Raw genomic sequence first — 13090 nt, 5'->3', positions numbered from 1 at the left:
TAGAATGCTCTTTGTGTCTAAAGCTGAGGAGATGTTGGTAGAAGAAGGACTTCTGGTGTTCTTAGTTTTAATATCTTTGGGTTTTATTTATGTCTTGAGTTTAGTAAGATTTATGAAATATTTAGTTGGTTTGTTATGACTATCGGGAAGTTATGGACCCCTTTGATTTATTATTATTGCATTAAAGATTGTGTGGAGTTTATAATGAGATTATTGAGAAGATTTGAGATTGATTTTCATTTATGAAGTTGTTGGAGATTATCCTTTGGATGTGTTGGGAGACATGTTTATGAGTGACAGGTAGTAATTCTCCAAGCCACCCGGGTTTGGGGCGTTACATCCTATGTTTATTGCTGCCTTTACAAGAAAACTAGTTGCTAAAACGGCAAATCTCTGATTCTATCCATTCACACTCCCACCAATCATAGAAAGATGGGCTGCTACATCTAATAATCGAGGTTTTGCAACTAATTAAGATTCATGTACCCTTTCACCTAAATTATTCACCCTCTGCCAGCCATAATATATATATAAAAGCCATCATGATCTTCTCCCTTCAGCACATATCAATCACTCCTTCAACTACTTACCAATATTGCATTCATAAATTTCCCAAGCGAAACACATACCACCAATATGCATGCAAAGATGGGCAAGCTGCAGGTTTGTAGTTGTTTTTTTCAGTCTCTTCTACTTGTTTGTTTTTTTCAGTACTGCACCACAACCTTAGGCCAGCCAGCTCAGGCCCCAGCCTTGCCAGCCGTGGCCCCGGCTAAGCCTGCCAATGCCCCGGCATCAGCCCCGACACCACCTGGCCCTCCAGACGTCACCAAAATCCTCCAAAAAGCCGGCGGTTTCACAATCCTAATCCGCCTTTTAAAGAGGACTGCAGTGGCTGACCAAATCAAAGGGCAACTCAACGATACAAAGAATGGCTTTACTCTTTTTGCGCCAAACGATGCTGCATTTTCAAACCTTAAATCGGGTACTCTAAATTCTCTCAGCGACGAACAAAAGATCCGTCTCATACAGTTTCATACCTTACCCACTTATTATTCTTTGGCAAACTTCCAAACCGTGAGCAACCCATTGAGAACACAGGCAGGAGATACCAACCCTGGTGATTATCCATTAAATGTGACCTCAGTCGGAAACCAAGTAAACATTTCGACTGGTCTTGTCAATGCCTCAGTGAGCGGTACAGTATATTCTGATAATCAGCTTGCTGTTTATCAAGTGGACAAAGTTCTTCTTCCTTTGGATATTTTTGTCGCAAAGCCTCCGGTACCAGCACCAGCACCGGCCCCAACAAAACCTAAGGCTAAGAAGAAGACAGCAGGCAGTCCAGAGAGCAGTACTAGTGCTACTACTACTTCTACAGTGGTTAATTCTGATGCAGTGAGATTCACAGAACAAGCAGTAATGGTGTCTGTCGGAGTTTCTGTTTTTGTTGCTGCATTATCTATGCTATAGAGAAAAAAAGAAGATGCAGTATATGTATTTTTGGGTGAGTACATGATCAATTGTCTAGAACTCTGTGATTAACTTGTTGCGTTGGATTGAGTAGTCGTCACTGTCAGCATGTGTTTTCAAATAATTGTAATATTTCACTTTTGAAGTACTTTATAATTTTGTTTCTATTTGCTGATCACTTGTTACATACTTTAAAACGTAGACATTTTTATAAATTAAGATCTTTTTATAAGAATATTTTCAATTTAAAATATAACTATATAAAAAGTAAAAAAAAGTTATACGTCTATTATTACTCTTAATATATATATATATATGAAAAATTATTCTCATCAGCTATTATATATTCACCATCCTATATTCCAAACCCTATATAAAAGCCCTCATTCCCTATAAAAAACATCCCACATCTTATGAAAAAATTATAAATGTAAGGTGTGGAAGTAAAGAGGAGCTGATAGCATTCCTATATATATATATATATATATATATAAATAAAAGGGAAATGATATTCTCCTTTGAGAGTGTATCTCAAGAAAAGTCACCAATATACACAGATGGCTAGTTTGGAAAACATGACATGCTTGACTTCTCCTATATATAAGCCAATAATAAAAAGACCTAATTTAAATATATTTTAGTTATTCAGTCATCTAGATGAACTAATCAAATAAAATTTTCTATACACGCTTCCTCCCATATTCATAGGAACAAAAAATTGATAAAATCTACTTCTAATAAATTTAATTATTTCCAAAATATATAATTCCATGTATTTAAAAATAAAGGCATTCTTGCTAGCTAGAGAAAAATGCCAAGAATTTTAATTAATGCATGTTAATTAATGGTTAATGAGGAAGATAATTAATAAAAAAAAAAACGATAGAAAATTGAAAGATAACCTTAAAAGCATAGTAGGAAATTAAGGCTTTCAGAACTGTTTGAACAGAGATTTTAATTAACTTATTAAATGTTGCTTAACAAAAAATCAAAGATATGAAAATGAATAAGGAAGATAAATAAAAGAAATTTAATTAATTGCAATGCAAGATATATTGAGAGGCACCCTTAATTTAAAGATGATCATGCCAGTTCTATCGAACGAAGGATAATTTGCGATCTTCAACTGGTAGAGAACACTATTTCTTATTTCTTTGTAATTGTAAGTGAGTATTATTATCTAACCATATATATATATATATATATATATATATATAAAAGTTAGAAAGAGAAATAACTTTAGTGGCAAAATCATCTTCAAATTAGTGACATAAATTTACTATTCATGTAGGCTAAAACTAATTCCAAATCAAAATTGGTTTTAAATCTTTGGGAAGATTTGAAGCCAAATTTCTGATCACATACAAAAAACTGTGGGCCTGTGGCCAATTTTCTTTCTGGTGCAGTCCGGAATTCGGAAAATTGGGATCATTCGGGTGGCAATCCGGATTTCGTATCAGTCGCATATATATGGATGTGGGTAATGATTATATAACACAGGTTTTGGATTAATTCCTATATCCGTAACAAAATTTTATATTTCAAAAAATTATTTTATAGATAAAACGACACGTCATTTTTTGTTTGTAAGTCGCCCTTATTTTTAAATTTTATTTTTTGAAAAAATGAAATATTTGGTACAACGACCGAATACTCAAATTTTATAACTGGATATCCGTCCGTATTATAACTAGGTTAACCCAATCGGATATGATCTGGACTGTATTATATATAAACCCATATACGAATTCGAATATAACTAAATGTCTATGTATACTATAAGAAAATATTTAATTTTAATAAAATAACTATTTATAAAATAGTCTTTTAATTATAATAAATTAATCACAAAAATCTATTTTTTTTTGTAGTAGTACGCATATTTGCATTCGGTTCACAGCTTTAACAAAAGTCAAGATACGGATCTCATATATTGTAATGTAATGTAAAGTTTAATCTACTTAATAAAAAAGTTTAATGAGAATAATTATGGATCCGTAAATTAATATTATAGAATCTATACGTTGTATTTATTTTCCAGAAATATTAATGGCACTGGATCATCGTGAGTACTTCCTTAATTGGAAATCTTCAGGTATCCGTACGACGTGTCACCAAAATCATGATGACTTTAAGAATAAGGACAAATAAAAAAAATCTGCTAAAAACACCAATGTCATTATCTCATCATGATATGGTGCAAGGAAAAAAATTATTATTTTTCTTTTAGTTTAAATTACTTTCTTCTATGTTATGTTCCCAACATGACATATATATATATATAATTTTAAATTAAAAAGTTGTCTAGCTAATTGGGTGGAATAGGTTATGTACTCATGATACTCACAATTAAGAAGCATGCAGGCTTGCAGCATGCCTCCCTCCCTTTAATTGGTAATTGAGTTGAACTGAGATTTGGCGTGGCTAGCTCTAACCCCATCAATGTACTGCTAAATTTGATGAATTATCAACGGGATAAGAATTTAGGCGCAGCTAGCTAGATGATCCAAGTCTCTTTTCTTCTCTACTTTTCCAATAGGATGTTGAGAGCAAGCAAATGAGCCTTTACAGCTAATTAAGATCAGTAATCATATGCGAAAGCAAAAGCAATGATATGCATCTCTTGTTTACCTGCACAAACATTTGAGATCCCCTCTCTATTTTCCTGCCTTTCCAAGCAAACTAGTTGCTGAAACAACAATATCTGTCCCACGTCTATCCATAGATTCCTCTACCTTTCCAAGACAGATAAGCTGCAAATAGCTACGGATTTGCAACGAGATTTGAACCTTTTCACCTAAATTCACTCTCTCTCAGCCTCCATAAAAGCCATATCCTCCCTTCCCCCACTCATCAAGCCCCTCAAGCACCACTCCTGCATTTGCAAATCACCTAAGCTAAACACGGCCATCCACATATCAAGAACTACAAAGATGATCAGACAGGCTCTCTTTGTCCTTTCAGTTGTACTTGTTTTTCTCTTCCATAGCGTTACAATTTTAGCCCAACCGACTGCGGCTCCATCACCACCCGTTGTTGCTCCAGTTCAACCAACCACTCCCCCAACTGCACCCGCTAAACCACCAACCCCGGCCGCCACGCCCCCAACCCAGCCAGCAAATGCCCCAGTCCAGTCTGCCCAAGTCCCCAAACAAAAAGGTCCTACCGACATCATCAAAATCCTAACGAAGGCTCATGGTTACTCGGTATTTATCCGCCTATTAAAGAGCACTGGAGTGGCAGGACAACTATTCGGGCAGCTCAACAATTCAAACATTGGGTTTACCATCTTTGCTCCAGTAGATAGTGCATTTTCAAACCTCAAAGCAGGCACTATAAACTCTTTGTCTGACCTACAAAAGACAGAATTAATACAATTTCACATCTTGAATACCATGGTTGCTTTGTCAAACTTTCAGACCTTGAGCAATCCAGTGCCGACAGAGGCTGGAGATGCTAGCGATGGTGAGTTCCCGCTAAACGTGACCACTGCCGGCAATCAAGTGAACATCTCAACTGGCCTTGTGAATACCACATTGGGTGGTACAATATATTTAGATAACCAGCTTGCTATATATCAAGTGGACAAAGTACTTCTTCCTCTTGACATTTTTTCTCCTAAGCCTAAAGTAGCAGCAGCCCCCAAACTCTCTAAGCCAGATGCTGCAGACAGTCCATCTGGGGGTGTTGATGTCGCTGCCAAAGTGGATGCGTCTGGTGCAATGTGCCTTCGTAGGAATGGAATGTTGCTATCCATAGGAGTTGCTATGGCTGCATTCTTTATGGTGAAAGGAACTTGAGGGCGTTGAAGTATTAACTGGATTTTTTTTTTTTTTTTTTTTTTTAGTGGGGTCCCATTTTTATCTTCTTGCATGATTGTGTGCTTTCAAAAATAATTGCCAAGATCTTTCCTCATCCCATATGCAGGATCATATTTTCCTTTTGTATTTTTCTATTGTATCCATGTTATGGACTAATTTTGAGATTTCTTTTTAAGCTTTTCGCTTTTGATTCAATTGATCATTTCTAATTCCTTCAATGTAATTCGTTTTCTCATAATTTTATGTATTGGAGACTCGTGTCAATAGGCCGGATCATCGATGTAGTTTGGAACAAATGCTTTGCAAATTAGCTTTTACAAAAGAAATATACTTGCCGGCCGACAGGGTTAGACAAGGCATTAATTAGAAAGTGCTTAGAGCCTATTGGCTTAGCTGAATACCATTGCAATAAAACAGTTGGGTACTATTGGCTTAGCTATAGATCAATCAAGATTGAGTACCTTTGCTACTGTTGTTCAACAAATATGTAAGAAAATATAACTTTAGGTAAAACATTTTTAACAGTTATTTTCTGTTTTTTCTCCAATGGTCATGATCTTTAATACGGGATGAAAAAACAATAAAAGATAAGAGTGCTGCTAGGGAGCCGTCCATCAATGATTACTGGGCATGCCCTTAGGCAAAATTTAATTTTTTTATTTATATTTTTTTAACATTTTAAACATTTTTAGAAAATATAACAAAAATACCAATACATTAATAGTCACTTCCTTAATCAGTAAGTAAAAAAAAAAAATTTTAAAAAAAATTAAATGTATGGGCTGTTAAAATGAGAGGGCAAAATAGAGGGGCATGGTAGCAATATTATTCAAAGAATAATTTTGCCAACCATATACCCAATTCAATGTGTGATCATGAAATTGATTAATGAAGTTAGTAAAGCCATTTGGATGCTCTTTTAACTCAAATTTGGCTACAATTATGGACAAGCCAATGATAACGTTCTAAAATTAGTATAGAGAGATATCTCTCGACTTATTGAAATATAAACTTTTTCCTATTTGTTTTTTTTCCTATTCTTTATAGAAATAGATGGAGATCTAATTGCGTAGATATTTTCATATTTTATTCACTATTTGGATTAATGAACTAATTAATTAGCCCGTTATATGAGTGAAAAATAGCTAAATCTATATAATATAGTACTTATACATGATGCAGATCAAGTACTATATTGCTGTCCACGAGATAGATTAAGATCAACTCGTCGCTTCACTGAAACTTATACAACATGTGATACCCCATAAGATATGGATAAAGGTAGGTGGTGTATGGGATCCCACATTGCATGGAAAGAAGAATTTCTTGCTCTTTATAAGGTTCCAATGAGGTTCCAATTGTATCATTGACTAGTCCTTTTGAAGTATAGACCATATGGTTTGGACCTTCCATTGGGGTGTTACAAATGGTATCAGAGACTATTCCAACCAGAAATGTGGGACTTGAGCCGTGCCACCTACAATGATAGGCCCGACGAGGACGTCGGGAATTTAAGGGGAGTAGATTGTGATACCCCATAAGATATGGATAATGGTAGGTGGTGTATGAGATCCCACATTATTTGGAAAGGAGAATTTCTTGCTCTTTATAAGGTTTCAATGTGGCTCCAATTTTATCATTGACTAGTCATTTTGGAGTATAAACCATGTGATTTGGACCTTCTATTGGAGCGTTACACAACATGTTGATGAACTCAACAGTAGTCAAAACACACGTACTTAAGTATGCATGGATGATGATTTGTTGCCCTTCCCTCACTTGAAATTATGAAGCTTTTCTACATGTCACAATTTTACTGCTATTATGTATTGGCACACATCAGTACTGTAGATATAACAATTAGAGGTGCTACCCGGCCATACCCTATAGTAGTACTGGCTTGGGGGAGGGGCTAGATTTGGTCACTAGAGCCATAGTCCAGCTCCTAAAATCCAAACCAAACAAACAATTTGCAAATCTAATCAAATCGCATCCAGCAAAATCCAAACCAAACGAACAATATTTTGCAAATCTATTCGAATCGCATCCAGCAAAATCCAAATCCAAACACATGCAACAAATACAAAAGTTGAAGGAAAAGTAATAAGAGAGCTTAGAACAACATATTTACCTCATTATTTTAATGCTATAATGGAAGAAGTGACGATTTTGCTCTTGCCACTGATATACATGCCAGTTTTGCTTAGTCTTCGATCTGTGACCAAACCTATAGGCTTGAAACTAGAGCACATGGAAAAAAAAAATCAAGTCAACTTTTAAATCAATGAGAAGAAAGGCATTAATCTATGAGCTAGCATAGATGTCGATTTCCAAAAGAATCAATATAATACATTGAGAAGAAAGAGGGGAGGAGGAGGTCGTGGTGAGAAATGTGAGAGGAAGAGAATAAGAAGAAAACATTTAGGAGAAGTCAGAAGAGTAATGAAATGTGTAGACAAATATTCAGAGAGGTCGAAAATTAGATCAGTACGTATTCCCACCACATTCTCAATAAGGAAAATGATACTTGACCCCTCAAAGTTATCGCTCGGGTATTTTAATTTTTTTCTTAATGATTAAGAAAGTGACTATTAGTGAAGTTGTATATTTTTTTTTTCTTAATAATTAAGGATTCTAAAAAACATATTTAAAAAAAATGAATTAGGGGCACACCATGCTGGAAGTACCCCTAGCATTATCCTTTCAGTGTTGGGTATTACAAATTAAAGTGGCCGGTCCTCAAATCACTCAAAGTAAGATTTCTCTAAATAAGAAGCTGAGGCAGCCGAACAAAATAATTATAATGAAAAATATTTTGAGTCTGAGCATCATGAAAGCCAGAAACATCATGAACTAGCTAGAGGCTCAACATGAGTTGGCGTCTAGTATATTGGCGAGAGGAAGCACTTGTAAAATGTAAGATTATCCAATAATGATGCACTAGCAATCAAAATGTGCGTGCATGATTAGTAACCAAAAATGCATCTAATGCGCACATGAATATGAATGAAATGCAAATGAACTTATTGGACTCTCGTCCACTATATATGCTCACGCATGGACGTATACTGATCATGATCAATACCTATGAACGTGATCCCAACACATATCGCAAATCATGTGTTAATGATAGAGTGAACATGATGACATTCACGTCAAGTTGTGATGGGTGATAACATATGACATTCGCATAGTTTTGAGACAAGTTACCAACAACATGATATAGAAGTGCCCCGATTTCAAATTGTGAAGTGAACTGACGTAAGAATCCCAAATTTACGAATTATACGATAGCGCGGCATTTTGTCGAACACTTTATGGCCATAATGTGATCCGATATGAATGTGTAGATTTTTTTACTTTGATGTTGGCATTAGTATACATTCAACACACTCAAAATTAAGGAATGATCATGTGCATGAACTACATATTTAAGTATAGCAAAAAATTGATTTAGTTCCACTCGACCGCATGTCCGGTGCGAGTGTAGTGAATGCTCGATCAATATGCATAAACAATTTTGAAAAGATCTAGGTACAAATTCAATAACCTAAAATTAGCCGCTAGCACCAAAATGAATCAACTCCCCTTTACTCAAACATCATAAGAAAAGTTTACGTGATTTTAATCAATATATATATAGTCTTATTGGACTACTTTTAATTATTCTCAAATTATGTATCAATTACAAAATTACAAAATGAAGTTATATATATATAGATCAATAATTCACAAAATAACGTAACATTGGTACAAAATATATATGACAACCATATGCAATATTTAAGAGAGACATGTCTAAATCAAGAAGATCATCAAGACCTTATTTTGTAAATAATTAAGGTCAACCCAATTGTATTAGGACTATGGACTAAAGGGTTCATCCCCGGCCCCCCGCTCTCTCAATGAGCAAATTGTTTTATTTGGCTATTTTCATTAATAGCCTTTTTCACTTTGAGCTTTGGCTTTTTAACAAAATCAAGTGCTACATTTTTGTATACTTTTGATTTCAAGAACTTTTATTTAATACATGAGGGATATGGACTTTTAAGGTCATTCAGCCAAAGGTCAATTCAATTTAGGGTTCATAATTTTCCACACCTTTGATAGCCCAGCCAAATCTCACACATTCATGCAATATGACATGTGCATACACAAATCAAATAACATACACATATCATTCACCAATAAAAATGATTTAAAATATGATACACTTCTCATGATTAACAAGCATTAATGAATTTGCTAGCTAGCTAAATCAATCAGGTTTTATCAATCTGATCATTTGCTTCTAAAAATATTTTTTTTTTGTTTTTAATTCTTACGAAAAAGCATACAAAAGAATGAGATGGAAAATAAATGATCAGAACATTAATATATATATATACATACAACCTACAGGCAATATCCTAGCTAGCTAACAGCTACTTACTGCATGCAGTAGTATATACGTACTACATGGCACTCAGGTCACGATGAAGATACCTTTCGGCACCAAGTAATTCGATGATCTTAACAAGGGGACGTGGCGGTGACTTTAATTCTCCTCAGCCCTTGATCTCATATATGTGTCACTTGTCATGAGACTCGTTAATTTGGCTAACTGATCGTTAATGCTCTTAATTGTTTTTGCTAAGGCCTTGACATTATTAGCTAGCTAGGTCGATCGATTATTAATCAGCTTATCGAAGCAATGTTTAATTACCTAGACAACTGATTTTGAAATCTTATAAGTTTTAAACACTTTGGTTTAATGTGAACCAAATTTCTCACTATATATATATATATATCAGTATATGAAGATAAATAGAAATAAAGTGGGAAGTACGTTGTGCTCGAGAAGGCAATCTGATTTTGGGCGCGCTTCTAATTCCCCGTTATTCTCGGAAGCTTGAGGAGTACTAGTCTTGATTATCTCCTATATATATAATATTTGTCTATGAAAGAGGAAGGGACAAACACAATTTTATTCTTTGCGCGCAGTAGGAGGAGATCGGGAGGAAAAAGGAATAGAAGATTCTGTCCCAAAATACCGAACTCCTTTTTGTTGCTAGAAGTCACTGATCTCTAGTGCCTTGATATTCTCAAGAAAAACAGAAGTTTCAGATGATCACAAAAGTAGCTAGCATGACTCATCGAATTATTTAGCTAGAGAGTTTTTTAAATGCTTAACGAAGTTGAACATAAAAAAATAAAAAATAAAAACCTTTCGAGGTGGTTGCCTATATATAGTTGAAAAGCTTGAATAATAATTAGATAATGAAAACATTCAAAGAACATTTTTTTGACAAAAAATATTGAACCAATTACTACTTGTTAGGATGATTTTGATGACATGAAACCGATCGAGCTAGCTTCGACCTATCGATCAGTATATACAGAATAGATTAAAAATTATAAATGCATCGATCTCCAATCCAAGTCTTTGAGGAACAAGATCATCAAGAATGAATGAAGTTCCTTTGTAATGAATTAGAATAAAAGAAAAAAGGTGTAGTTGGAAGGAGTAGTTTGTGAGTAAGAAATTAGAATGCATGAGGGGCGGCATCCATTAACTTCAGAAAATTATTCCCTACAATAACATATTTTCTGAAAATTATCCTTCCTTCCTTTCTTCAGGCAATAAAAGTGCTGGAAAGATTGTAAAGGACTACCTGAGAAACGCGACCTCATACGGCGAAAGAGTAGAGAAGAAGACCATGGTGTGCTAAGTTTCCTTAACAACTGCATGCATATGAGTTTTTATATAAAGCCCAAGTTCACGTGTTTAATGAATACTCTTAATTTTTTTTTTAATTTCTTGTAATAATTTTTTTATTTAAATATTATTAATTAATATGTCAGACTCATCAGAGTTAGACGTACGACAATGATTCTAGCATCATATATACTAAACCATGCATGCAATCTTCTTCACTAACTTATGACACATGCCTTTTTTAAGATCCCCCATGTTTTTTGCTGCCTTTCCAAGCAAACTAGTAGCTAAACTGGCTAATTTCTGATCCGATTCTATCCTCCTTTCATTCTCTCACCAATCATAGAAAGATGAGCTGCTAACATCTAATCGAGGTTTCGTAACTAAGATTGTATCGTTTCGCCTACATTCAGTGTCTCCAAGCCATAATAAAAGCCTCTCGTGATCTTCTGATCACTTCATCACATATCAATCACTCCTGCAACTAAGTACTGCTACCACTCTTGCATTTGCATATTTCCCAAGAGGAACGCAAACCACCATGTTTACAAAGATGAGGAAACATGCTTTCCTCTCCTTGTCACTTCTACTTGCTTTTCTCTGCTACTGCAGTACCACAACTTTAGCCCAGCCAGCTCAGGCCCCTGCCTTGACAGCTGTGGCCCCGGCTAAGCCTGCTGATTCCCCGGCTAAACCTGCTGATTCCCAGGCTAAACCCGCTGATTCCCCGGCTAAGCTTGCTGATGCCCCGACACCACCTGGCCCTCCCGACGTAACCAAAGTCCTCCAAAAGGCCGGCGGTTTCACAATCTTAATCCGCCTCTTAAAGAGGACTGCAGTGGCTGACCAAATTAAAGGGCAACTCAACGATACAAAGAACGGCTTTACTCTTTTTGCTCCAACCGATGCTGCATTTTCAAGCCTCAAGTCGGGTACTCTAAATTCTCTCAGCGACGAACAAAAGATCCGACTCATACAGTTTCATACCTTGACCACTTTTTATACTCTAGAAAACTTTCAAACGGTGACCAACCCATTGAGAACACAGGCAGGAGATACCAACCCTGGTGATTACCCACTAAATGTGACCTCAATGGGAAAACAAGTAAACATTTCGACTGGCCTTGTCAATGCCACAGTGACCGGTACGGTATACTCGGATAACCGGCTTTCAATTTACAAAGTAGACAAAGTTCTTCTTCCTCTGGACATTTTCGTTGCAAAGCCTCCGGTACCTGCACCGGCACTTGCCCCAACCAAGCCTAAGGATAACAAGAATACAGCAGGCACTCCAAAGAGCAGCACTAGTACTACTACAACTACTCCTACAGTGGTTGGTTCTGATGCAGCGAGTCTCGCACTCGCAGAGCCTGGAGTAATGGTGGCCGTTGGAGTTTCTATTTTCGTTGCTGCATTTTCTATGTTATAACCAAAAAAGGAAAAAAGTATGATGAAAAGAAACAGCAGGATATCTATATATATATTTCGGGTGCGGGACAATTGTCTAGGACTGTACGATTATGCTGCGTTGGATTGAGATTGGTCGTCAATCAGTTCAGTGTTTTCAAACAATTGTCAACTTTGTATGTTGAACTTTTTGGTTCTGTTTTGCCGTACTGATCTTTTGTTATGTCTCTTTCATTTTCTAGCTTCTCAAAATTAATTTCGTTCATTTCCATAAGTTTTACTATTAATTTTAACGATTGAATCTTATTACTCAAATCTTATATTTAAATTATATAGATGGTATATCGGTATGAAAATAGAATAGATTTTTTATTATATATGTAATGACCTGGCCCAACCCAAGTCCTAAAGGTAAACTCAGCCCAAAGTATGCAATGCACCGTTTAGTCCGTTATTCAAACTCTCTCTATTTCACTCCCACGTTCACCTCACTCTCACCATCTCTCTCTCTCTCCCTCCCTCTTGTCCAGTGATTTACGTATTTTGCTTCACTCTGGCCTCCACCTTCTCTTTTGATTCTTGTTACTGTTGCCTGACTACATATCCATATTGGTAAATCATCTTCTCCATTGTCTATTTCTCCGCATCTCTCCCTCACTTTCGATCTCTTTCTGCCTCTTCGTTTCACATC

At 35.7% G+C, this 13090-nt stretch overlaps 3 protein-coding genes across 3 annotated transcripts; all 3 read left to right on the top strand.

The window, feature by feature from the left end:
- The first annotated feature begins 565 nt into the window (after positions 1 to 565).
- Positions 566 to 1628, top strand: LOC121238355 (fasciclin-like arabinogalactan protein 12). Its single transcript, XM_041135198.1, has one exon. It carries the CDS (start codon positions 637 to 639, stop codon positions 1471 to 1473), a length of 837 nt encoding a protein of 278 aa, XP_040991132.1. The 5' UTR covers positions 566 to 636; the 3' UTR covers positions 1474 to 1628.
- Positions 1629 to 4279: 2651 nt separating this feature from the next.
- LOC121238070 (fasciclin-like arabinogalactan protein 12) lies at positions 4280 to 5473 on the top strand. The gene has a single exon (XM_041134928.1). The coding sequence runs from the start codon at positions 4407 to 4409 to the stop codon at positions 5271 to 5273; it is 867 nt and encodes a 288-aa protein (XP_040990862.1). The 5' UTR covers positions 4280 to 4406; the 3' UTR covers positions 5274 to 5473.
- A 5967-nt stretch (positions 5474 to 11440) lies between these two features.
- LOC121238342 (fasciclin-like arabinogalactan protein 12) lies at positions 11441 to 12608 on the top strand. The gene has a single exon (XM_041135180.1). The coding sequence runs from the start codon at positions 11534 to 11536 to the stop codon at positions 12419 to 12421; it is 888 nt and encodes a 295-aa protein (XP_040991114.1). The 5' UTR covers positions 11441 to 11533; the 3' UTR covers positions 12422 to 12608.
- Positions 12609 to 13090: the final 482 nt, after the last annotated feature.

The sequence above is a fragment of the Juglans microcarpa x Juglans regia genome, chromosome 7D (assembly GCF_004785595.1).
Source record: "Juglans microcarpa x Juglans regia isolate MS1-56 chromosome 7D, Jm3101_v1.0, whole genome shotgun sequence".
Classification (NCBI taxonomy): domain Eukaryota; kingdom Viridiplantae; phylum Streptophyta; class Magnoliopsida; order Fagales; family Juglandaceae; genus Juglans; species Juglans microcarpa x Juglans regia.
This window is presented reverse-complemented; position numbering and strand designations above follow the sequence as displayed.